At 54.9% G+C, this 27,675-nt stretch overlaps 1 protein-coding gene across 1 annotated transcript; it reads right to left on the bottom strand.

Annotated features, from left to right (window-relative positions):
• Positions 1 to 5,284: 5,284 nt before the first annotated feature.
• Positions 5,285 to 5,656, bottom strand: CHC_T00003172001 (hypothetical protein). Its single transcript, XM_005714299.1, has one exon. The coding sequence runs from the start codon at positions 5,654 to 5,656 to the stop codon at positions 5,285 to 5,287; it is 372 nt and encodes a 123-aa protein (XP_005714356.1).
• Between the last annotated feature and the right edge of the window lie 22,019 nt (positions 5,657 to 27,675).

Genomic DNA, 27,675 nt, shown 5'->3' with positions numbered 1-27,675 from the left:
GTAACGGCTGAGTCCGAGGGAGGGAGCGGGGGTGAATGTTCTTCGGGGTAGTCCTGGATGGGTTGGTCGGATGAATGCGGAAGTGGAGGTGAAGGAGTGGTGGCGCCGGGTTGTGCGATGTCATCTGGTTTCGGGTCGTCGGGTGGCGTGGAGGTGTTGGAGGGCAAGATGGGGTTGAGATCTTGGGGTTGGGTAGGGTTGTGGGGAGGGTCTGCGGCCGGCAAAGATGGGTCGGGCTTGTACGGGGTGGAGACTTCCCTAAAGTGAGCCGGGGGATGTCGAAGATGGGAGTGTTGGGGAACGTTTGCGCGGTGCGTGCGGCGTTGTCGATCGGTTTGGGCCAACTCACGAGCGGAGGAAGAGGTAGACGTCGCGGAAGGGTTATCGCCCGCGGTGGCGGGCTCTGTGGGGCGCTCCAGCATGGAATGCGGGTCGCTCTGGGCGACCTGGGCCATAAGATGGAGAAAAAAAGGGGTATAGTAGGTTATTAATGAAAGAAAGGGAAGGGGGGAGGGAGGGGGTGGGCGGGGGCGGTACGTTACGGGCAGGACGAGAAGGCAACGCAATTGAACATGAGCACAAAAAGGATAGAGGAAGGTGCGGAAAGGAAGTAGATCGGGATGCGGCGAGGGAGATGCAAACTGTAGATAGAGGCGAGGGTGGAGGAGGGGGGTGAGGAGGTAAGGGGGGGAATTGGCCAAGCGACAGTGGGATGGTAGAGTGTATGCAGGGATAGGCAGAAAGACACGATTGAGTTGCTCGTTCTCGAGAAAGGCGAAGGAAGCGAGCAGACAGGAGAGAAGGCGTTGGTCACGACATGTGGGGGAAGTGGCGGGATGGTGGGCAAGCCGATCGGGGCAATCGAGCTTGCAGCGGTGAGCGGCAGGTCAGGCGGGCGTTCCCTGGTGGGTCCGCATGCGACTCGCGCTTGCATCGATGCCCCGCTGGTCCGAAAGCATGCACAACAGGTATCAGTATTTGGTACGCTGTCATTCTGCCGCGCTCTTATTTACCCACCCCAAATGCATCTTCGCGACGAGTTTCTTTTATGCACGTATTCAGCTTCACGCCCAACCTGTTGGGTCCAATCATCGCGGCCAGTACGCGCTCTCTCCCTGTGTGAAAACTCTCCATCGTCTTGCGCGAGTCGAGGCGGCACAGTCGTGACACCCGTGACCGCCGGCCGGGCACTTCGGGCCGACCACGTATGAGGCTTTGGGCCATTGGAAGGACCGCCATACACGCGCGGTGAACTTGCGTTCCTCCCCCGGCAGTGGGGATGGGATGTTTTTTTCATTGCTTTTGTTAGCTGCGATGCTGTTAGCTGCGATGCTGTGCGAGATTGGCCGCCCAATCCCCTGCCCCTCTGCGCTAAGCTCATGCGTCTAGTCTCCATGCTGGTCCTGCTTTACAGCACAGCAATCGAGCTCTTTCTAGGTAATAATTCTCTCTACGTCGCAAAACCATTCCCAAGCCTGCAACCTCCATCGCCATGGCACTCCCTCACAAAATACTGTACCCAAGGGTACAGTACCCTTGGTAGTGTACCCTTCGAAGGGTAGTTTCTATCTCTACCATTCAAACCCCGCCTCCCGAAACGTGACACACGCCCCACCTGTCAATCTCCGCTTTTCCAGTCGTCGCGAGACCCATCCCACCGTACGTCTGTAAATTCTTTTTGCACCCCGTGCCAGAATAGATGCTCCCCGGCCCGCTCACATTACAGCCCTTGGCTGCACTGCATGCAGAACGCGTGCCACGAGCCTGCGTCCAACATTCCCGCACCTCGCCCTCACATTACGAACAACCCCAATCGAAACCTGCCCGCTCGCTGCACTTGTCGCCCGCTGGAAGCTCACCACCTTTCCGCCCATGTGACACCGCTTGCCGATACGCACCAACTACTTCTCCGCCACGCTCTACGACGCAGGCAAATCACCCGCCCACCGCGAAACCCTCTCACAGGCGCGGCGCCAGAGTAGCACTATAGTACTCATGAAATCCGCTCCACGCCTCGTGCCTTAGTCATGCTCGCCATTCCTAGCTAGGGGCTGCGCACCCACCATCCCTTCATCGAGATGACGCTAACATCGCCTAACCTTTTTTCCTTCTTCTAGCTGCCGCCGCGCCTCATGGACGGCGCCTCGGCCGGGCACCGCGTGCCCGAGCGGCCATCAGCGCTGCGCGAGATTACGGCGTATTTACTAGTTACTAGTAACACGTTCGCCGCGGCGTGTCGCGTTTCTCGCTTCGTCGTGAAGCTCTTCCACCCCATGTGTGCAGCCCCCTCGAGAGAAGGGGGACCTCGTATCGTTATACGGCACTCATACGCACATATCCTGGCGCGAGCGACCTGCGGTATGCGCAGCAGCATTCACATATCGTGTGACCTGTACGCAAAAGCGTGTCGGAGGCCATTCTGTTCTGTCGCCTGACACAGTAGATATTTTGTTGACGGTGGCGACGTAATGGCGGGCGAGTGGAAACCAGTCGTCTATTTGCACACACTTTCGCCTCGCAAATATGCTGCAAACTGTATCAGGCCGCCACAAAAAACGGAATCACGCGAACCTCCTCGCCTTCTGTTAATGCGCTGACGCAGCACTGTACGGTGGTCATCACGAACGTGTTATAGACAATGATGGCGTGGTGACATCACTTCAACAGTGGCGCGCTGTTTCCTGAGGCTAACGCACTTGTACGGTAAGCATAAGGTATGCACTCAGGTCCAGCACAGCACAAGTTTGTTCTTTGTCGATTTTGTGACCAGCTCTTGAACTGCTGTTTCGCATATGCCGCCCGGTTCGAATCATGCGTTCAGAAAATGATGTCGACGTGCATCTCACACAGAAATTTGCACACCGCACTTTCACACAGGAACATTCTGTCCCAGCTGACTCGAATGACCAGCAATGCTCCTTAATCAGCATGATCAAAGTCGGAACACCCCACCAAAAGTGGTGACATTCCATCGCACTACTTCGACGAGGACCAAAGGAGACATAGCGATACATATTTTTGCGACAGGCAGAACACGATCTCCCGTAGTTGAACAGGGTGTGCCCAGTCGAAGACAGCAAATGCCTACGACACTTTCGCATTCAGAGTTGCACCGCATCGTGTTAACGTTGCTTGTTTGCATCGCGATACCGGTTCAAAACGTCAGAAGCGTCTATTCACAAAGATGAAAAGGCGTGGGATAGGTGCATATTAGAGCAAAGCACATCTAGATAGCCCTTTGCTCGGTTTTGCAGACGGTCTCAACATGCCCCTCTAGTGTCTATTGGACGGACGTTTTTGATCATTTGAGGCGAAAAGAGCCTCATCTGAGGCTTGGAAAATAATAGCATCCTCACGGTTCAGAACATTAGTTACGCCCTGTCGAAGTGTCGAACATGACTGCAGTACCCTGTTACATGCCTCTTCACTGCAGCTATAATTTCCAGCACGAAGTAAACCACCATCGGTCCAGTCGCCATCAATACATATATTATGCCACTTAGAAGCGTTTTATTGTATTCCTTAATGCATCAACATTGGTCTTGTGAAAGGATATTCCAAAGTGGTTTGTGGCTACTGAGTGCTTCAGGACTCTTGTTGCGAGTGCATAGATGTGCGCTCCTCGCACCAGTCGCAGATCTGAAGTGGCAGAGGCCATTTGATTGACTGTGAGGATTTTTCCTGTCTGTCAGAGCATTAGAAAGACCCTCCTAAATACCGTGCATTCTAGGTGCCTTCAAGGGACTTGGACATTGTTTTTTACTCTTACTGTTACTGTTTCGCGGTAACTATGGCTTTCAGTTCTCCCTCTTTGCGCCAGAAACGGCGAGGCAAAAAAGCCTCATATGAGGCGAAATCCTCAAATGAGGCGCATTGTCCAATAGACACTAGGGGTTTGTGCCTATGGTCCATCAAATCTACGAGTTCAAGAGGTGAAAGGCACGTAGTTGGAATCGTCTCATCGCTCCCGTTAGCATGAGCATATTCGTCGCTGAGGATTCCCTCTTCTTCGCGCACAAGAGTTCCACAAATTGCCCGTTGCCCCGTTTGTAAATTCGGTGCAATGATCTCAATCAGTCACTGCTGTCCATTTACATCATAAACATGGCCGGGACACTGGCTTTGAAGTTGTATAATGTAATATGTTTTGGAGCAGCTGGCGTCACGAATGTTGAACGTCTACCGAACAGTTGCAAATTTCGTCTACTAATCACCAACAACATTGAGTTCTGAAACCTAATTTTGTAGGTTTTGTGCACATTGTACTGCCCTTAGAGCATCTCCACCGCATGGGCAAATTGTTTCTATATTTGGACACTTGTCAGGCTCCCACATGGGCATTCGTTTTGCGCATTCCGTTTGCGAAAGTACCACAAATCGCCGTTGCGCAAATCGCGTCGCGGTCTCCACCGCGCACTGCGTCGCACCCGCCCCCGATCCGCGCCCAGACTTCCCGCGCCCCGACTTCTAGGCCGCCCCCCACCCCGACCAGCAGGACACAAAGCCGAGGTCCAGTTCGTCGACGCTGACCTCTTCCACCCAGACTTGTCCTCGCCGCCCGAAGCGTACCCGGCCGCGTCGCCACCCAGGCCTTTGCCAGATGGTCGAGTTCAGTTAGCCCCCATCCACGCCCGCGGACTCCCATAATAAATGAGTGTTAACGCGTGCACAATGTCTGCGTGCGGGTGGATGCGGGCATGTGCAGTGCGAGCATAGACCGTCCACTGCGCATTTGGCATGCTCAGACGTTTTGGGCGGGTCAGGTGTACCCGTGGCTTCCCGCGTTCTTGCTGTTTCGGTGTCTAAAAGTAACAAAAAATCAGCCCGTTCAAGCAGAGGAGTGTTGCCAAAAAATGGGATTTGTGACGTGACGCACCACAAAATCAAAAAATATGTGTGCCGTCAAGACACAAATCCTATTTATCATACGATTTGTGGAACAGATTTGTGTGCAGATTTGCGCGGTGGAGACCAAACTCAAGCCTGAGTCGCCATATTTTAGAAATGGCCACAATTTGTCTGCGCGGTGGAGATGCTCTTAGAGCATCACCACCGGTAGAATCAAATAACCAAAATTTGATGATTTGATGTGGATTGACATCCCCACCGGTCCGACCAAATCATCCAATTTTTAGTTCCGAACCAAATATCGGAACCAAATTGTGAAGGTGGAAGACTGCCTTCTCGGTCGTTGACAGGACCGACGTCGGCGCTTTATTTACACACAGGAGGTGACACTAAAAACCGCACAAATTGTGCAGTTTCTCCCAATGACAGAAGTGAGTCAAGACCGGTCGGGCTTCGTCGCTGTAAGGACCAAGAGAGTCCCAATGACACGCCTCCTGCAGGGACGACTGCCTCGACTGGGTGCATACGCTACCCAAGGTGAAGCCCGGTCTTCATATGGCTGAACTGCGTACGTAGTAGGGGCTTTGTAAACATGTCGGCCAGCATCCGATTGGATGGTACATGGTGGAGTTGTATATGGCCTAGACGGATGTGTTCGCGTAAGTAGTGCGGACGAAGGTCGATAATCTTGCTCTTTTTCGTTGCAGCAGTGTTCTGGGCACCGGCAATTACCGCTTGGTTGTCCATGATGAGAGGGGTGGGTGTGGATTGTTCGAGGCCGAGGAAACGCAGTACGTGTCTCAGCCATTGCATCATCTGGACTGTAGCAGCTGCGGATACATACTCCGCCTCACAGGTTGATAAAGCTTGTATCTTTTGCTTCGTTGACGTCCACGCGATAGGACTAGCGTTGAAAAGGTGCACCGCGCCCGAGATTGACTTTCGATCGATCGTATCTCCTGCGAAGTCTGCGTCAGCATACGAATGGAGCGGGTGGGCGGGGATGTTGGTGTCGCGTATAAATGCGGTTAGTGACTGCACATCAGAGAAGGGATAAAAACCGGATTCCTTCTTCGCGTGTGGTTTTGAGGTACTTTAGTAAGTTCTTCATGATGGCCCAGTGTCTTTTTGTAGGCTTATGAGCGGCACAGCTAAGACGGTTGACATAAAACGTTATATCCGGGCGAGTGCAGTCCGCAATATACCGCAAATCGCCGAGAGTCTCCTGGTATTTTGCTTTCTGCTGCGGAATTTCGACGTCGTCAGTATCCGGTCCATGGTAGCGATACCCTTCCACATAGGGTGTATCTCTTCCGTTGGCATCTTCAAGCCGCATCATGCGGAGGGCCTTGTCAATATGGTGTGGTTGACTCAGGTGAATAGATCCAGGGGCTTCGAACGTGATTTTCCCGCCGAGGTAATGCGTTGGCCTTCCAAAGCGCTTCACTTCCTTGTGTTACTTGACGTTTAAGGCCATATAAAGCCAGTCAATGAGCGCAGTGTTGGTTGCCACAGTAAGGAAGTCGTCGATAGTTAGAGCAATGATGATAAACGAGTAAGGGCTAGTAGTTCGCATAAAGAGGCAAGGGTCGTCGGAGCTTTGGCGAAAGCCAATGAACGCAAGTCATTCTTCCGCTCCACTAAGGTAGTAGTAGCCACCTGACGGGCCGCCATAAAGGTTCTTAATCAACAAACCGCCCTTGCCATCGTGCTTAAATGAACCATCAAAGCGAGGGTGCTGGCGAATGTAGACCGGTTTTTCGAACTTGTACGGCTCCTGGACGAAGGCCGATTTGATGTCAAAGTGTTCGATTTTCAGGTGGAGAGTGTAGTATAACCCCCTCCAGTGGAACTAGATTTAGATTAGATCACACACGTGTGCCCCACGTGTATCATACGTGTACCACACGTGTACTGTCAGCCCCGCTGGCCGACAGTACCGGAGCGCAGGACGACCCGCGCTGACTACAGTAGCTCTACAGTACAGTCCGTACTGTACTGTAGTATGATAGACTAACTTGTACATTAAATACTGGGGCAGGCCGGCGGCGGAGGGGAAGGACAAGCACGAGCTTGTCCAGAACCCACGCCTCTGGTCAATGTAGTGCAATACGCACCTGGAAAGGGGGGTGAAAAGAAAGGAAAATATTTGGATATGAAAAGTAGTCCGGGTTGGGGGACACACGTGTGAGTAATTGCACAGTTTTAATTTTCAATTGTTTTATTTTATTTAGTTAATTAGTTGGCATTAATTTTGCTGACACTAGATTAGATCTAGGATCTAGAGCCGCGAGCTACTGTAGTGACTCCGGCGGGGCGATATATACCTTAGCCCTCTGACCACCAAGTCAGTAAAGGTAACCCGAGTTGCCAGAGTTGAATATCGCCTTGGTCGAAGTCCGTCTTTCCCAAGACGCTCCCTTTTACCACAGATTACGTTATCCTTTGCGCTCGGGGGTTCCCTTTTTCTTTTTCCTTTATTTCCCTATCCTTTTCTATCTCTACATCTATTTTTCCCTTAATTGTGTTGGTTCCACTGGAGTTGGTTGCGACCGATCCGGTGTAGGTGTTTTAGCCATCGGGCAACACGTTGTGTAGCGCTGCTACTGTTTCGAGTTCCGTCGGAAGGCTGTTGCAACGACGCCTCCGTCGAAGGTCTTACTGTACAAGACAGAGTTGGTACCACCTACCGCGATTGGGATCGAGCTGGTGAGGGTGTTTTTAGCCATCGGGCAACACGTCGGTAGTAGCGCTGCTACACGGTTACGATCCCGTCGGGTAGTGCTGAATAAGCCCCCGTCGAAGACCTTGAATTATACACAAGGTGCTGAAGACGCTCGTCGAGAATTGGCCTTACAACCCAGCGAACCGCGGTTACATCCTCGTAGACAAGCCCAACCCGCACTCGTCGAGCGCTCAAGTCTTCACAAGTCTCTACCACCATTATCCTCCCGGGCCGGGCATCTTTCCTTAACCCCCCGTCGGAGTTGAGCTACCGTGGGCCGCAAGCCCACACAAGGGGAAAGGGAGTCTCGAACGCTCCGTAGCGCCTGCCATCGGCAGTGGTTGTTGCTGATGTTGTTTTTCTTCTTTTCGTTTGATCGTCGGACTGTGTTCGCGGCCTGCCATTCACATTGCACTACAGTCAAGCTCGCCCCGCTTATTCTAGAACGGGTTCCCACTAGCCCGTATCTAGTTAGGAGCCGAGCGGGCAGGGGACGTGCGAGCACGCGAGCGAGCCTAGATCCGCCTCCGCCCGTCAGCGCTGGTACGTCACCCAGCGCTGCGCCGGGGCGTCGAGGCGTAGATCGGCCCGCGCGTGCGCGCGTCCCCGACCGTACCCGCTCTACCACCGCTACCCGGGCTCGCCCGGTTCCGTTAGCTGGGGTTGCTTCCCTTCTCCGATCAGGGTCTAGCAGGACTGTGCATACACCCCCTCGACGTTGGGGTGTTTATGCTACAGTAGTCTCCCGACCTAGAAGACCCCGAAGATCATTCCGAGAAAGTTGTCGTTTTCCTCCGCGTCCGTACGCGTCGAGATGAGCGAAGGGTCCGAACCCTCGATCCACTCCGCACCGACCGATGTGCAGGCGTCCGCGCTACGCGTCCGACCTGACGACGGCGCCGCAGGTCCTCGAGATCGCGAACCGTCGCTGGACTACTCAGACGGACGCGCTCGCGCAATGTACGAACGCATCGCGGAGTATGTCGAGGATGTCCGGACATCCCTTCGTATCGACGTGACCGACCACGTCTACGCCCGCTGTACTGACGAGTCGCGCTCCCTCCACGAAGGAAGGTTTGAGCGCGTGACTCAGTCCTTGGATAGCCTGCGCCGCTCGTCGACCAGTTGCACTCCGTCGAGTGTTGGTCGAGGACGCGCGCATCGATGCCTCTACTGTGGACGTTGCAGGTCGACCCGCGAGTACAAACTCCGGGGTATGACGAGACACGCAGCCTTTCCCTTCTGCCGAACAGATGGGAGCGTTCGCGCATACGGCTGCGGAACTCAACTCGACGAGCCGGTGCTCTCGTGAGTTAGAACAGAACTCGGCCGTAAGGTTGCCCGGAGCCCCCCCCCTGAGAGGGCCCGGTGCCACTGTTCCTCCGGGCGCGTCCGATGCGCAGGAGTGGCCTCCGACTAGTGCCGTCACCAGTCGGAGCGCGGAGGATATCAAACCAATGGCGGACGGGAACTTCGCGTCCGAGACTCAAGCTCTGCCGCATGCCCCGGAAGCATGCGCCAGTTGCGACAGGTACCGTACGGGCACGACCAGGACCGTGGTGGAGCCGCTCGCGGATCCGGAGAACCCGTGTTCTCCGTCGATCCTCGCTGGGGCGGCTACCCGCCGGTGGACTACACCGCGCACCCCGGTCCGGTAGACGTACGTACACTACCCGTCACCCCGTCAGAGGCGCTCGTAAGATGGAACAGGCATCGGCCGAAAGGTCGCCCGGAGCCCCCCCGAGAGGGCCCGGTGCCACTGCACGTCCGAACGCGCCCGACGCGCAAGAAGGGAGCCCGACTGGTGCCGACACCAGTCGGGTCACTGGGCAGCGAAGCCCCAAGACGGACGCGTATTTCGCGTCCGAGACCAAAGCGCTGCCGCATGTCGCCGGAGACATACGGCAGATGACACGCGTACCGTACGTGGACGACAAAAGACGCGGAGATACCGCCCGCGGATCAAGAGAACCGATTCTCTCTTTCGATCCCCGCTGCGGCGGCTATCAGCCGGTGGACTTCACCGCGCACACCGGTCCGGTAGACGTCCGTACGCTACAAGAATTCGTAGGCGGACTAGCCCCTTCGACCCGGGCCGCAGTGGCTGAGACGGTCCAACCATTGCCCGGACAACAGAAGACAGACCTTCCAACGATCCGCCGTATCGCGACGGCGGGAGGCACAACGTGCCGCGCTCGGCGCGGTTTGTCGCTTCCGGATCCGAAACCGGCAGCGAGGGGGAATCGAACCTCGAGATCGCATGCGACAAGTTCGCTTGCGGCATCCCTCCACATAGAAGAAGAGGAGAAGATGAGTGGCAGGCCGACCCTGTCCTCATTACGAGAGGCTACAAGCTCGTGGGAGGCCGACCTCCTACGCCAGCATCAAAAAGATCGACTAGAAGCTTCGCGACTGCGTTCGCGCACATGCTGAGAGCCGCGAGTGGTACGGACCACAAGGTCTCGAAGCTGGATATCTCCCGTCAGGCAGGAGGATGCGTGCCGTCCTGCGTGCCTCAGCTTACCGACGAAGAGGCACGCCACGCGCCATAGTTCGCTTCAACGGAAGGTAGCGCGTACGTGTGATGGCTATGCCGTAAGTACGGCCACGTCATGCACGCGTGCGCGTTCCTGTCGCCAAAACAACGAATGTTCACGACGTACAGCCCACGAGGAGGCTGGTGCCGTCGCAACGAGCTTGATACTCGTGACCGACGCGACTTCCGCCATGCGGATTCACGGTACCCACGCCAAGAAGGAAGAGGAACTGGGACCGATCCCGGCTTCCTCAGGGGGTACAGAACGCAATCATTTACATCCAGGATTGGGCAGAAGATTTGGATCCTCTGCCCTTGGACGAACGTGGAGCAGCCCCGACGTTGGCTGCTCCCCAAGTGTTGTAGCGTCCGGACGCTGCAACCCGAGGCCGCGGAGTACTCGGGTTTGATGTTCCACTCCGCCCCACAAGAAGCCACCGAGAACCCCGTGGGTCCGGTGGCGACCACAATCCGCAAAGAACGCGAAGGCGCCCAGGCTTCCGTAAGCCCGGCCCGTGTCAATGAAAGAGAAGACACCCTGACCTCCGTAGGTCAGATGCCACGGACCGACCGTGAAGGCACCGGGGCTTCCGTAAGCCCCGTGCACAATATGGAGCGTGAGGCGTGGGCCGATGCAACACGCCCCGAAGATCCCACTGAACGCCGTGTCGCCGAGGGGATCGCACATGCGCTACCTTTCCCCGACTTGACCGATAAAGTCGGGAAGGCAGGAGCTGGCCGACCTAGTTCCGCAGAGAGGACAGCCGTCGAGAAGGCAGGGATCGGTACGGACGACCCCCGGCCAAGTGCCCGCCGCCGACGGAAGGCACTCGAACCATCACGATCGATCGTGATGTTGTGACAGAGCGCGTCTCCGCGGACCGCTGGGTGCACGCGCCTCCACCGATAGACGGGCCACTGACGAGTACGACAACCCCTGCCGACAAGGTCACTGAGGGCACGCAGTATGCCGTCGAACGATTACTCCGGCATCGAACCATGGAGGACGGAACTACGGAGTTCCTCATCAAGTGGGCGGATTACGACATGTCCACCTGGACCGCGCGGACTCACTTCTCGGAGGAGTTGGTGTCTCGTTACGCCCAACGCCTCCGGAGGCGCACCGACAGGGACCTCACTTCTGACGTGAAGGCGGACGTTCACGCTTAAGGGGGGGGCCCTCAACCGTCTCGTTACGGCTAAACTCAACCGCTCCGTTACGGTTAAATTTGTCTCTCGCGGTTAGAGACGGAGGGGACGTTCGAAAGCCAAGCCGTATTTGGCTTCCGAACGCCAAGGACGGGAGACGTGAGGACAGGCAGTACGGACTGCCTGAAAGAAGTGTGGCCCGCGTGAGGATCGACGATGCGAAGACTGCAGATAGCTCGAGGGGAACGCAAACACCCCTTTCGGAGCTGAAAGGTCGGACGCCCCCCTAACAGAGTCACCGGACGTTCCGTTAAGTCCGGCAGCCGCGGCGGGGGGACGTCCGACGAACGAGGCGATCACCGGCACAACGGAGCCGCTATAGCAGGCAATTAGGCCCCCGCCAGGCCGATCGACACAGGTGACGAAGGGGGAGGACCCGCAACCATACGCGCACAAGACCAAGCCAAACCACCGACCACAACGGCTGTAATACACCCACGCGCACCACCAGCCGGGGTCGGGTAAAAATTGGAAAAATGTGGGCATCGGGCGTACAGCGCGGCAATCCCACTCAGCACACCGCTCGCTCAGTGTCAACCCCCCACCACGCGCGAAAGAAAATTAACGAAAAAATATTCAGGGAAACGGGCAACTCAGGTGAGCAAACGTGCGCACGTTTTGCATGAGAGACACGCAATGCAGGGCGGGATGGCCGAACGTGGCTTCTGTACCCGACCCTTCGGGCGGATCCGCATGATCAAGGTGGCGCCCTCGACGCGAACGCCCTCCTCGAAATGGAGGCATACCCGGCGCCTCTGCCGTCGCCCACGCGAGCACGCTTTCCTCAACCGCGCGCCGCCGCGCTACTGGCGCGTCGAGAAGGAAGTCGCGGATGAAATGGACGTACCCATGGACGAGCAAGCCGGACAGAAGAACATGAAGGACGCGCCGAAGTTCCGAGGCGTGGTGTCCCGGTCGACGTCATCTACTCGCGCCCGTCGGAGAGCAACTACAAGGACGCCCGCACCGTCGTGTCCATCTGCCACCAAGAGCCTGCGGACGACGTCCTGCTGTGGCTGACAGGAGAGCAGAAGATCGCAGAAGGCTACCGCAAGATCGAGGAGAAGCTGGGGTCACCGAGCGCGCGACCAGACTGCTGTCGGCCTCCATTTCTATGGCTCGCCGCCCCTCCAACTGATCACAGAAGACCTGCGCAAATCCGCCGCCGCCTCGACACTTCCGACGGAAGCTCAATCGCGCAACGAACACCGCGGAGACTTCCCCTACGACCGCTGCCGTCGCTTGTGCTGTGAATACGGGTTCCGTGCAAGCGGAGAGCCGACAACCCGCGCGCCTGGACCGAGAGCTGGATGGTGCAGGAGACCAGGAGGGCTTCGCCAAGGCACGGAGCCGGGCAAGCGTGGAGTACGCGTCCGGGTAAGCGCTTTCGATCGTGTACGGAGAAGGGGGTTTCAGAAGCGCCCGATCAAGACGACGCAACAGGGGGCTCCGACATCGAATCCGAACAACGCCGTGCTGCAGCTCAGGGATCCCGGCAACGAGCACCTCGCTACGTCCGGTTGAGGGGCTCGCCCGTGCCGAAGGGGCTCCGCCGCGCTGATACGATCGTCACAGGGCCAAGTCGTGGACCGGACACTCACGGCCGTCGCTGTGATGTTGCCTACTCAAGACCGTGTTGTCCGACGGAAGGAGAAGGAGGGACGGCGATCGCCATAGGGGCAGGAGGGATGCGGAGGACAGATTAGACGGACGCTGTCGGGGCCGGCGCGCGCGGCACTCACGCACCGGGGAGAAGACGCGCCCCCGCACTCGGGCGCCGTGGACCCCGAACCGCACGCTACGCTCCTTTCGAAGGGCGACCCCGGCATGGTCTCCACAGGACCCTACCGGTCCCATCCGCCGCGGACGGGACCAATACGACGTCGGCTTCTCCGGCGCCCTCCCAAAGAGAGAGGGGCGAGTGACGAGGACCCGCGAAAAATAGCCACACGCGCAGCCTCAACGAACGATTCGAGGAGCCTGACGTACCCCTCTCTCCTCGCGGTCGTCCGCAGCCATACGCCATGGCACGTGCTAGTCCAGGGCCGACGTTTTCTCAAGGACTAGGAGCGGACGGCAACGGAAATTCGCTCACGGAGTACCCCGTGTCCCCCGAGGGCCGCCGACGGCGAGGGGCGTGAAGGGGAATACGAACTGCTGCGCGCTCGCGCCCTTGCCCCGACGGCGAGGGGCGCGAAGGAGAGGACGATTGCCGCGCGTCCGCGCCCTCGCTGCCGACGGTGAGAGGCGCGAAGGGGGTATACGGGAACCCGCAGCGCACGCGAAAAGAATTTTGGTCCGCGCATGACCGCACACACATCGCGGACTGTGCTGTGATTTTTTGGCAAAAAATGATTTCGCGGGAAATATTTTTTGCGATTTTTTGGGGTGATTTTGGAAAGGGCTCACGGCCGTACCTGTGCGCGCTCGTGCACACGGGTACTGTACACGGCAAGCGTCGTAGACGCTGCTGGCTGTACAGGTCGGACGGACACTGACAGGACGGCGAGGGGCGCAGAGGAAGAATGCGTCACGCGTGCCCGTGCCCTCGCCTCGGACGGCGAGGGACGCCTACGAAAAGCAACTGCGCGCGCCCGCGCTCTGGCCACGGACGGCGAGGGGCGCGGAGGAAGAATATCGTCACGCGTGCCCGTGCCCTTGCCTCGGACGGCCAGGGACGCCTACGATGAGCAACTGCACGCGCGCCCGCGCCCGCGCCACGGACGGCGAGGGGCGCGAAGGAAGAGCAGCAGCACGAACGCTCGCGGCCTCGCCTCGAACGGCGAGGGACGCCGACGAGAAGACGAATGCCGGGGGGTGTGCCCTCGCCGCCGACGGCGAGGGGCGCCAAGGAACGGAGCCTTCGTCGCGCGCTCGCGCCCTCGCCTCAAACGGCAAGAGATACTGACAAGAAGACGACTTCTGCGCGACACACCCACGCCGCCGACAGCGAGGTGCGTCAAGGAAGACGAATACTGCGCGCTGTGCCCTCGCCACGAACGGCGAGGGACGCTAAGTAGAAGAGCATCCGCCGCGCGCGCGCCCTCGCCACGATGGCGAGGGACTGTAGTGCAATAGCACTGTGTTGGAAGCAATTTTAGTCCGGGATCGGGGGGCTAACGTGTGAATATTTGCACAGTTTTTATTTTAATTGTTTAATTTTATTTAGTTAATTAGTTGGCATTAATTTTGCTGACATTAGATTAGATCTAGGATCTAGCGCCGCGAGCTACTGTAGTGGCTCCGGCGGGGCGATATATACCTTAGCCCTCTGACCACCAAGTCAGTAAAGACAACCAGAGTTGCCGGAGTTAGATCTCGCCTTCGTCGAAGACCGCTTCCGTTCACGCGACGCGCTTTCCTTCTACGCCGCTAACGACATCCCCTATTGCTCGGGGTCCCATTCCTTTTCTTTATCCTTTTACCTTTTCTATCTCTAATTCCTATCCTTTTCTATCTCTACATCTATTTTTCCCTTAATTGTGTTGGTTTCATTGGAGTCGGTTGCGACCGATCCGGTGTAGGTGTTTTAGCCATCGGGCAACACGTTGTGTAGCGCTGCTACTGTTTCAAGTTCCGTAGGAAGGCTGTTGTAACGACGCCTCCGTCGAAGGTCTTACTTTATAAGACAGAGTTGGTACCACCTACCGCGATCGCGATCGCGCTGGTGAGGGTGCTTTTAGCCATCGGGCAACACGTCGGTAGTAGCGCTGCTACACGGTTACGATCCCGTCCGGTAGTGCTGAACAAGCCCCCGTCGAAGACCTTGAATTATACCCAAGGTGCTGAAGACGCTCGTCGACAATTGGCCTTACAACCCAGCGAACCGCGGTTACATTCTCGTACACAAGCCCAACCCGCACTCGTCGAGCACTCAAGTCTTCACAAGTCTCTACCACCATTATCCTCCCGGGCCTGGTATCTTTCCTTAACCCCCCTGTCGGAGTCGAGCTACCGTGGGCCGCAAGCCCACACAAGGGGAAAGGGAGTCTCGAACGCTCCGTAGCGCGTGCCATCGGCAGTGGTTGTGGCTGTTGCTGTTTATTTCTTTTGTTTGACCGTCGGACTGTGTTCGTGGCCTGCCAGGCACATTGCACTACAAAAGTGGTCTTCCGACCTGGAATTGTCTACAGGAAACCCGACCTAGAATTGTGTCGACGACAGTCTCGGTCTGGAGACGCACTAAAAAAGTGGTCTCCCGACCTAGAACGGTTTTGTCTACGACAAGGAAGTTGGTCTGGGTAACGGAGTCTCTTTTTCATTTTTTGTTCGTATCTTTTTTTTTAGGTTCGTTCGCTACGCCGAACGATGTCACCAAGCGCACCCGGGGACGTCGGTCCCGGGGCGAGTAGAAGCCGATCGGCACGGGTGTTGAGGATCCCGGGTGGTCCTCGCACCCGGAGCCAGGCCAATACGGCCACGTATCCCGGATATCAAGAATCCCCTACGGGGATTGCCGCCGACAAGACTGACCTTGACGAGAAGTTGGAGAAGATAAGCAGCGAAATTCGCGAAGAAGCGAAGAAAAATCTCGAGACCGAATTAGGCCTCGTGCAGAAGCAACTTGAGTGGCAAAATTCCGAGTTCCACACGGCGTTGGAAGAGCTGACCGCGCGCGTGGGACTCGTCGAGAAAAATAGTGGCGACGGGACCGACGGAATCGAGCCGGAGGTCCTCGCGTCATTGAAACTTTGAGTTAAGGACGCGAGGCGCGACGCGAATCAATCCTTGGAGTCCTTAGGAAAATTTAGAACAAGCATCGATGACCGATTCGATCGCGCCGCGCAACGTCTCAAGGACCCTGAGCAGGCCGCGGATCAAGCTCCGCAAGGATCGGACGACGAGCCGCTCCCTTCGGGTAGAGAGGGCGACCGTTGGTCGAAGAAGGACAAGCCCGCTCGTCAGCGGAGCTCCAAGTCGAAGTCCTCGAAGAAGGACAAGCGACGTACAAGCAAGGGTCACTGTAGTGACGATCCGGAGGACCGCGACTCACAGTCGGAGTCGCTTGGTCCCTCCGAAGATGGTAACGGCGGTTCGTCGAACCATTCGGGCGATTCCGAACGACGTTCAGAAGAAGGAACGGAATTTCGTCAAGCAAGAAAATTTCCTCCAGACGAGGCGGAGTCACTTCGTCCGCCTCGCGGAGAGACAAGGACGCGGAACCCGAAGATGTCGCAACGCGACGCGGGCCGCGATGGGAGGAGTTGGAGGAGCTGAATCCGACCAACTACCTCTTCAAGAAATTACTGTCGTACCAAACGTACCGCTTGCGGAACCCGCAGACATATTTGTCAAGTTCCCGGCGGACCGCCGTGCAAAAAATCAGGAGAGATATTCCGCCTAGGGTGAAGAAGGACAACACGTTCACAGGTGAGGACGGGGTCCTTTTGTTGGATTTTTTGGCAAAGTTAGTTCAAGAGTTTGATACTCAAGAAGTGAACGAGGGGTAAGCGATCCGCCTGTTGCCTGAATTTTTAAGCGGCATCGCCTTGAGACAGTACACTTCGGTGTCTCAGACGGCCGGGTCCCATCACGGAAAGGTGTCCGTTTGGCCAGAGGCCGTACAGTGGTTGTTGAGGAGTTTCGCAACCGACGAGTCGATCCGTCAAGCCGTGCTCGCGTTGCGAGAAGTTCACCAGAGACCGTCTGAAGACGAGATGGAATTTTACACCCGCCTAACAGACGCGAGTAATCGCTGTGGGAATGTTTATTTCATGGAGGAGCAGATGACCATGTTCATCGAGGGGCTAGATGCCAGTATCAAGCCCATGGTCTCGCAGTATCGACAAGATAACCGAGATGTCTCATTTTTGAGATTGGTAAATTACGCAAAGGTGCATGGCTCGGCGAGCCGCGCCAAGGACAAGAAGACCAAGAAGGTCACGATTCAGACGCCGTCGACGTTCAGGGCGGGGAAGAAGCCGAGGGCTTCTTATCCCGGTCGTAAAGGTCACGCCGCCGTCCACTTAGCCGAGTCAATCTCCGCGTCAGATGAACGCGGTGCGCACGGAAGCAGCGAAAATCATTATGAACGAGCATTGGTAGCCGAAGGCAATTTTATTGAGCCATCGGAGGGCTACGGACACAAGGACTACGGGGCAAGCGGGTCGTCAACCTTACCGACGCCCACATACACGACGGAGTCGTTTTCAGAGCCCACGGATCCCGTGATGATGTTCCGGGGGCGCGGCCACACGCCGGAGCCGCGCATTCCAATGGAAGACAAGGGTACAACGTTTCGAAGGCCAGGCTGGATGGGAAGGCCGCAACATCAAGGAAGGCCGCCGGCCCGTGGAGGACCTAGGCCGCAATATCCCGTCAAGAAGCACGGACTGGTGTGCTATCACTGTTACGAAAAGGGGCACGCCGCGCCGACGTGAATTCTTTCCCTCCGGGAAATGCACCGAGTTTTGGGAAAGTATGAGGCGTTGTCTCCGATGGAGAGATTACGGATACCATCAACGAGTTATCTGAAGGTCAAGAATTGGTTCGATTCGCAGACGGCGAGCACGCGGAGTGCTTCAACGCCGAGGTCGAACCAACCCTTCAGAGGGCCCGCCGAGGGGCCCGCGTCGTCGGACGTGAGAAGGAATCCGCAGCAGCAGGGAAACTAGAGAGGGGAATCTCGAAGGAGTCACGAGAGGCGCAGGTCCAACGTACTGCGTCTGGGACTCAGTCCCGTTCCCCGTCTCTAGCAAGAAGGGAAGGCCTCGACGAGGAGGTAGTTGAAATAGGTGGTAAGCCGAAGGAGCCGACTGTTGTCAAGAAAATTCTAAGCCGAGACAGGGATCGTCCAATGGATCAAATTCGTAGGCCCTGGTACAGGGTTAAGCGACAAGAATGTCCTGACAAGATCTTGGTCCTCGCGCGAAAAAACTACAAAGTTTACGCGGATATTGGACCAACGGTCGGATTGATGAGTCGAGTGTTGTCCGTGTTGGACACAGGTGCCGGACCGAATTTGGTTCGAAGGTCGGAACTTCCGGCAGGAATGGAAATGTTGGTGTCCTACGGACCGACCCAAGACATTGGTGACGCGAACAATAGGCCACTCCGGACTCTCGGCACAATTAGAGTGCCTGTGAGGCTTGGAAAATTTGTGGCCGCAGCCGAGTTTATTGTATGTGAAAAACTAGCAGTCCCGCTAATTCTAGGCGCGGACTACTGTGACCGGTTTGTGGAAGCAATTTATCCAAGGAAGAAAACGGTTGAGTTGGCGGATTTCTCGGAGGTTCCGATAGTTAGGCGGTTCTCGACGAGAAAAGGGAAGAAAAATCTCGCCCCGGGAGAGGACGAGAATGATGGAAAGGTGGAGCGAATTTCCCCTAAGGTAAAAGTGGCAAGAGCCACGACTATCGAGCCAGGGACGCAACGCGTCATGGAATGCACCTCGAAGAGGGCGGGCTTGGTTGTGGTTCAGCCGTACTCGTCGTTGTACAAAAGGCACGGGTTGACGTGCACGAATGATGTCGTTCAGGTTGAGCATGACAGGCCGTTCCGTTTACTCGTTGCAAATTTTAGAAGATACCCTGTCAGGGTGCAAAAAGGCCAAGTGGTGGCAGAATTATTACCGCACCCGAGGGCCGCGCTCGAGATCAAACCACCATTGGTGAAGTTCTCGGAATTCAAGAAAGGAAGAAGGAAAATTTTCCTAATTCTACCAAGACGCTTAAGGGCGAGACAATATGCGAACCGTCGGATCAGGCGCGCGAGGACCAGGCAGAAGAACGGTCGAGAGGGCTCTCTGCGACGGCATCGTCGAAGCCGGAGCAGCGGATTAAGCCCCCACCGCCGGACGTGGAGGACCTCGACCTGAGCCACGTGCCGGAACGGCTGCGCGAGCGGTTCCGACGGATGTTGAAGAAATACTCTAAGATGTGGGATGGGACCCTTGGTGAAACTAATACCACGGTCCACCGGATCGAGCCGGTCCCGGATACCAGGCCCATCGCACAAGTCCCCTACCGAGCCAGTCCAAGGGCTCGGGAGGTCGAGGACGCAGAAGTACAGAAGATGTTAGAAGCAGGAGTCATCGAACCGGAGCAGTCAGAATGGGCGTCGCCCGTTTTATTAGTGCCCAAGCCGGACGGATCGATGCGCTTTTGCTTAGACTACCGCAGGTTAAACGCGGTAACGGTGAAGGACACGTACCCTTTACCGCGCATGGATGAGTGTCTGGACTCGCTTAGTGACACCAAGGTTTTCTCCGCGTTGGACACGATTTCGGGGTATTGGACGATGCCTATTCCCGAAGCGGACCGCGACAAGACAGCTTTTTCGTGTCACTCAGGTCTCTACCGTTTTTCAAGAATGCCCTTCGGGCTTACCAACGCGCCGGCGACGTTTCAGAGAGCCATGGCTATACTGCTCTCTCCGTTCCGATGGAAGTCGTGTCTGGTGTATTTGGATGATATCATCATCTTCAGCAAATCCTGGGAGGAGCACGTCGTCCACGTTGGCGAAATACTGTCTGTATTGGAGAAGGCAGGTGTGAAGCTCAAGCTTCGCAAGTGCGATTTTTTCGTCGAAATGATCAAGTACCTGGGCCATGTCGTTCGGCCAGGTACATTGGAGGTTGATGCCGCTCGCATCGCGGCGTTGTAACAAGTGAGGTACCCTCAAACGCAGACCCAGCTCAGAAGCTTCTTGGGACTTTGTAATGTGAACCGTCGGTTTGTCCCACATTACGCGAAAATTGCGCATCCGCTCAATCAACTATTGAAGAAGGGACAACCGGTCCAGTTGGAAGGATTCGACGAACCGTGCGAAAAAGCTTTTCGTAAGCTCAAGGACGCCATCTTGGCACCGCCGGTATCGGCGCTGCCGAAGAAGGACCTACCCTACTCGGTAGATACCGATGCAAGCGACTATCAAATCGGCGCCGCATTATTTCAAACGCATCCGGATGCGCAATGTAAACCCATCGGGTTCTTTTCAAGAACGTTAGCCGCAGCCGAGAAAAACTATTCTGTATCAGAAAAAGAATGTCTAGCGGTAATTTGGGCCGTACAGACTTTAAGACCATATCTATATGGCGAGCACTTCATTGTGCATACCGACCATGCCTCATTGAGGTGGTTGATGAACGTAACCTACCCCAGCGGGAGATTAATCCGATGGAGGCTCCGCCTCTAGGAATTTGATTTCGAAATCAAGTACAAGAAGGGCAAGGCGAACAGCCAAGCTGATGCCCTGTCAAGATTACGGACTGCAGGAGAAACCGTCGACGAAATCGACGACGAAATCCCATGCTTTATGGCCGAACTGGGAGGGTACAGTGGAGGACGAGGACAGTTTTGACGCGTTAGACGACATCCTCGCTCTTGAGGGGGGGACTGCCCCTGATCGCCTCGATCAATTCCAAGCTGTCACTCCGGAGGAGCTCATTCGCGAGCAAGCCGTCGACCCCTTCTGCAATCGCATCAAGGAAGAAATGGACGCCGGAAAGGTGAGAACATTCACCATGGAGACCGAGGAACTCGAAGGAACTCTATGCCTTACCGCGGCGGAGTTTGTACAAGTGGTGATACCACAATCGTTAAGAGACCGCGTCCTAGGGTTAAGCCATTACGCAAAATTGGCGGGACACCCGGGAGGCAGGAAACTTTACAAGACCTTGAGAAGATATTTTTATTGGCCTACGATGGCCCCAGACTGCTACGCAGTCGCGAAGAATTGCTCCGCATGTGCGCGGGAAAGGGTGAAGTTAAGAAGAAACACGAAGGAAATGAAGCTGTTCACGCCCAAAGCTCCGCAGGAGTTTGTCTCCATCGACATACTCGGCGAGCTAATTACAACTAAACGAGGAAATCGGTATATTATCGTGATCAGCGATCGATACTCGAAACTGATACGAACCATACCGTTGAAGAAGATATCAGCTGCGCACATCGCACAAGCCTTCGTTCACCATTGGGTATTCGTGTACGGACCGCCGGTCAAGCTGCTGTCCGACAATGGAACACAGTTCACTGCCCGGTTCTTTCAGAACGTCTGCCGAATTCTCGGCATACGCAATGTGGTCACGACTACGTACCACCCGCAAGCCAACGGCCAAGTTGAGAGGTTTAACCGCACGCTGACTTCCGCGTTGCGAAAATATGTTGGAGAGCATCCCAAGGACTGGGACCTATTTAGCGACGCTGTGACGTTCGCATACAACACGCAAGTTCATCGAACTACGAACATCGCGCCCTTCGAGCTGGTGTTAGCTCGGGCGCCGAGAAGCATTGCGTTACAAGCCCAGCCAAGTTTGGAATGATTTAGCTCGAATCGAGCGTACTACCTGAAATGGCAGTCGTGGTTGGAAAGCCTGATGAAAGGCGCTGATAAGAGCTTGCGAAAAGAACAAGCGCCCTACAAGCGAAACTTTGACGCACGGCTCGGCAAACCGAGGTATGACATCCCTTCAGGATCATACGTATTCCTTCGGAAAGAGCAAGGCACGGCCACCGAGCCGAAACATAAGTTGGCACAAGTGGCTACGGGTCCATATCAAGTGAAGGAGTCAACTGAGAATACGGTCGTCATTGCCATCGGCGACCAAGAGGAGCGCGTGTCGCGAGATAGAGTCGAATTAGCCCCTATTCCCATGGACTACACGCCGATAATCGGGCTACGGCAAGCGCTACAGTTCCTCAATCGAGAAGGGGAACGAAAAGAACCCGCCACGCAAGCGAAGAATAAGACGGATGACGGACCGTTGGTAAATCAGGAAGCTGCGCACATCTCGCCCGATCTACAAGAGATAGAAGGTTCGGAAGAGCAGGATGAGGATGAGTCGCTGGCTCTTCGGAAGGGGGAAGGACAGTTGGACACGCAGGAAGAAGAAGCCGAGAGTCAGGAGTATGTGATCGACAAGATCGTGGACCACGGCTACGACGAGGGGAAATTAATTCTCAAAGTGAGGTGGTATGGGTATACCATCGAGGACGCAACGTGGAAACTTATTGAGCAAATCCCCCGCAGCGCGGTAGTCACATATTTCCGAAGGAAAAGGCTACTCTTACCCGCGCAAGCGTCGCACGCACAACCGGGATAGCCATCGGAAATAGAATTAGTAGGTTAGAGACAACAGAGAGGTCAGAACTTCGAGGAAGGAACGCATCTACGAGGTTCGCAAATAAGGAGTATGAAGGAAAGGAGAGCAAGGCAGAGAAGCGAAACTGTATCCCTGGATGAGGCATTGAGTCTCTCGGAAAACATACACGCCTCATCACGGTACGCACGAGAAATGACGTTTCGAACGGGCGTTCCGTTCTCGTGGAGTATGACGTAATCAAAAAAAATTAGGCGTGTCGACAACAAACTGCTGAACAGGCGACACAAGTGAGAAATCGATTCCAGCCATGCTGCGAAATTATAATCGAGAAGCAGGAAAATACTGCTGCAACTGCAGTCCGCACGCAAAGTTGTTGTCGCTTGCCAAAACCGACGGCATAAATATTCTAAGTCGTCCCGCGATCGAGTGACACCCCACCTCGCATGACGACCGATCGACACACTCACTACTGACACACGTTTTCCACCCTCGACGAGCAAGAACATCCGTCCATAGGGACCACCATCACGAGGACGCAGCTACAATTAACCCCGTACTCGTTTCGCGTACGCAAAGTCGTTGGCAATCCCCACAGTCGACGGCACCAATACTCAAAGCCGTCCACCGACAAAGTCGCAAGCAATCGCATGTGAAATCACTTGCCAATGGCACGACCATGCTACTCACCCGTGTGGTGCTGCAACCTACCTTACTGTCGACACCCTGGATGAGGGAGAGTTATTGCTTGAACATGGCAGGCGGCGACCGACACAGTCGCTCGCATCAATTCTTTCGTCCCGAGGGACTTACTAACCCATTGGCCACAATAACCCCCGTCCCTCGTTTTTGTTTTTGTACTGTTTTGTTTCGTTTTTCTTTGTGTTCTTGCTCCTTTTTGTTGACAAGACGTAGAAAGCGAGATCCCGCATCGCGGACCACGATGAACGAGCGTTGCGACGCACACCGGTCAACGACCCTTCAGTGAGCGTCCACGATCGAGGGAGACCGGCGAACCGCCGATCGTAATTAATTTATTACGCTGTGTCTTCCAGCCGAAAAGGAGAGCGGTCTTTTTCTAAGCTGTACAAGGACGTCAACTTGCGAGATTTCGTATGCCTGCCTCAAAGACAGTGCCGGTCGAGTAGTCGGAGACGATTCTGACCGACAAAGGACGAAGCACGGATCGGAGTTATAGCCTAGACCGGAATCTGTCAGCACGATGATGCTAGAGCCGAAGGCTTCTTGGTTTTTACCGATCGAGAGAGCCGCAAGGGCAGAACGCTCACAACAGAGGTCTGTCATGAAACCGCCTTCCCATTCCGGACATTGAAATGTATTGGACAAGACAACAACCACGAGAGAGTGCGGGAAAACGGACAGTTTAACCTGGAACAAAAGGAGTTACAGCTTTGTGCCACATCCTGACAAAGATTGAACTTATATAGTTGAACTATAGTTCATGTCTACGATCGAGGATTATCTGAAGGCGCGGAGCAAACATGCCTACGGCAAGGAGGAGAAGGGTCATGTTTTTCGTACGCGACGGAGGGAATTCAGGGGCCGCGGTGACCACGTTGTGGAATGCCCCCCGGGGTTTGGGCTTTCCTTACGGAATATTCGATTTGTTTTCTACACAAGCCAACTCCCTAGAGGATCGAACAGCCAACGGCATGAAGCCGTACCCATTTTACTGCCACCCCCCTGTCCAGACAACGTCATCACGCATCCCCCCTCCTTACCTTTTCCTTTTTTTTATTTTTTTGAACAACTTGCTACCTATATACTTTTCCGTCCCTCCTACTCCTCTGCTTTTCTAATGTCACCTGGTTTTCTTTGTGCTGTTGTCATTTTTTTTGGGAAGACAAGTCACGCAGACACACCGGATTAGGAGCATTGAAAGGAAGTTTATTTTAAGGAAGAACCCCGCGTTGAGGAGAAACAAGAAGCTGCAGAGCAGCCTTAGAGGGACCCTGCAGGGGAAGCTCCACGCGCGCCATAACGACGTACACCGCCGGTGGTCGAGGCTGTGATAGACCCCTGGTCGACTGAGGCACCATGCAGGGACATTCAGACTGGTGAAGACAGGCGCCGTCCTTTCTAGGGACAAGAGGAGGACCATGGAAGAATCCAGAAAGTCCGATCGCTCCTGTGCCCTACTAAGCATCCACGCAAGACACATCTCGAGACACAAGCAAAGAGAGGGTAACATAGAGCCGAGAGAAGTTACGTGAAAAATACTGCATCAGGCGAAGAGGGGAGTCGTGGAACGACATGGAGAATGACATAGTGAGAGGCGCCTTTCCGCATGATCGCTAACATGGGCGATGCATAACAACTAACATTGAACATCGCAGAACTAAGGGAATGGCACCGACTACTCCCATACTCCCTAGTAAACCTACCGGAGCGCCACCGGAGTGCGTTCGACATGTGACATCCGGACGCGCTTCGGAGGTCTTCCGGAGCACAGACGGAGTTATTCACTTTCAGGTACATTTGTTAATTTATACCGACAGGTGGGCCACAGAGACACTCCAAATAACGTCCAGGTACACTCCGAATGCATCACAGGTACTCCGTGAGCACTCCGAATTGACCGCATTTCTGGGCGTAAATAGAAGGATCAATGCACAAAATTAGTTCTATAACAAGCATAGAACTGCTCATATACATCGCTTCGGATCAGGGGTTTTCTTTATTCCATCTTCATATCATAACGTCCAGATCACTTCCTTACAGCATTGATGTAATGAATCCCCGCCGCCCGAACTCTCTCCCATGCGCCCGTTCATAGCTCAGATAGCTTGCTCGCCTTGTGGTCCGTCGTGCTCCCGTTCCAGACCCCGTTGTTGCTCGGCGTCCCGCCAGCACCCGGCGCGTAGTTCGACGGGCTGCGACCAGCACGAGACCGTGCTGCCCTTTTTCAGCCCCAGGAACTGCACGGCCGCGTCCAGCGACGAACCTGAGTCCACGCGCTCGCGCAGCTTTGCGCCTGCCTTCGCCCTCACCGCCGCTGCTGCTGCTGCAACAGGGGAGGCCGCCGTCACGGGGCGACTGGAGAGAGATAGTCGCGCCCTCAAAGTTGTCGATTCCCTCGCGTGAAGACGCTGTCAACTCGGCCCCCAGCATGTCTTTCGCCTGGAGTGACCTTCGTCGTACATAAGTCTGGGGCGACAGCAAGGTAGGTTATGATGCAGTTTGGGGGGGAAGCCATTGCAATTGCAGGGTGCTCCAAACTCCCCCTCCCTACCCCCTTGTCGACAAGAGCAAACGATCGTTTGCTCCCGCTCCGCTGTGAACATTATGCTTCTTTGTTGCAGCGCTCCTCTCTTCCGAGACTCTCTTCCCGTTGTTGACCAGCGATGTCTGCCCATTCGCTTTTTGGATCCGTCACCATCTCGTTGTTTTCCGACTTTTCCCCTGCGTTGCAAAACTTGAAGGCCAATCACAACAATGCCGCCTTGACGATTTCAGTTAGCGTGACATGCAACGCCGGGGGCACGGAATGAGTACATTCGTAGGTTTTTGAAAACAATATTCCCCTCCCTGTTTCCATGTCTTCCATCCCCCGACTTTTCTTAGATCGTAGTCTTAGAGACAATCGTTTTTGCGACGTCCCCTTCTCCTTTCTCTCATATGAAGCCGCCTTACATCTCCATCGGCCTGATCAACCAGCTCATTCTCAATTTGGATTACCATCGCGCTGTGCACGTTTATGCAAAAAGGGTCTCTCCTCAAAATGCTGTAGAGGCTGTCGCGTGATTGCAACATTGTGTTCTCAAGACGCGATGTGCTTCCACGTTCCGAATAAATCTCAACATGGGGAACCTCTCAGCGAAGGGCTAACCTCGAACGGCGTCCCTTTTCCTATCTCACCGAGATTCCAAGTTTCTGTTCACACCATCCACCCCAACCCTTTCAGGTGATAGAAGCTGTCGGCTACTGCGCGAAGGATCGACAAAATATGTCCTCGTCCCACGGAATGAAGGACTGCAATGCTCACCAATTCCGATCCCATTCAGAATAATCGAAGCATCCTCTATTGTCGCGTTTGTGAAACTTTGGTTGAGTTCTCTTCCACAATATACCTGGCCAAAGGAATCGGCCCGAAGTTTGCGTGACCACTCCACAAGTACCAGTTCTTTAGTCTTTTCTTCAGAAAGACACCTGAAATTGTATCGCAAAATCTTGAGGATGCGACCATAATAAAAAACGTCACGACCATCAGTGTGAACGGAATTTTGAAACTCAGCGGCGACGTAGAAATCTGATCTCACCATTTTCTTACGATGCCTTCTGGCGTCACGAGCTCCAATGACCTGGATTCCATCCCCACACGATATTTTCATTCTTCCGACAGACCATATCTCGTCCTCTTCGATGGCCCTTCCAGCCTCCTCAGCATCCACCTCCTCAGATTTCTGAACGAGCTTGATGAGAAGATCACGAGTGTTTTTTTCGAATGTGGTACCCATCCTCCAATGATTCTTTGTCCCATGGAGCCAACAGGACAACTTCTTGATTGGCGCTTTGACTGATTTCCATTTCCATATCAAACAGGTCATCTTTCTTAGACGCAAAATGGTTCCCGTAGAACAGATTTACCCGTATTGCAGATTTCGCGTTTTCATTCAAAGATTCTGCAGCGAGATTGCTGGCGTGAAGACGGCTTTTGATATCACCAATATATCGTTCTACCCAGAACTGACTGTAATATATTGGCGGTCCACACTGCTCTACAGCCCATCCGAGGTGAACCATACTGTGAATTGTAGACTTGCAGACCCCTACTCGTCTCGGATTTTTCCGATAGTATATATCCTCATAACCACGCACAAACTCGACGCCGAGCTCCTTCAGGCGTTCTACATCAATTTCGGATAGCGCTAGTCGTCGACAAAGCTCAACGATGACGCTTAACGAATGAATGTTCTTCATGTATTTCTTCGGCAGACGCCCTTCAAAGACGATCAAGGCGTAATTGGTGATGAATTCCAAGCACTCAGCAGCTTTCCAATGCGCCCCGTACTTACAGTTCCTCGGAACATCTGGAAATACGGAAGCTGATGTTCCGTTCTTTATGGAGTCCATTTCTTTATCGATCATCCTCCATTGAGTTGATGACAAAACAAATTTGTCTTTGCCGTCAAGAATGTCGGATGCAAGATGGATACAATTTCCTTTGAAAATTGAAATAAGATCATGGCAGATGTTCATGAATTTGTGCATGATATCAGGTGGGAACGATATGTACGGTACAATTGAACGAATTGCGAGCGGTACAGTCCTTTTTTTGAGCCCAGAATCACAAGATAG

This window comes from Chondrus crispus, genomic scaffold, assembly GCF_000350225.1.
Source record: "Chondrus crispus Stackhouse genomic scaffold, scaffold_178, whole genome shotgun sequence".
NCBI lineage: Eukaryota > Rhodophyta > Florideophyceae > Gigartinales > Gigartinaceae > Chondrus > Chondrus crispus.
Note: the sequence above shows the minus strand (reverse complement) of the source record. Positions and strands in the feature narration are given on the sequence as shown.

What these genes read in the sequence shown, in the direction of transcription:
- CHC_T00003172001 (XM_005714299.1), bottom strand. Translation starts at nt 5,656, where the DNA reads ATGGCTGAGACACGTACTGCGTTTCCTCGGCCTCGAACAATCCACACC.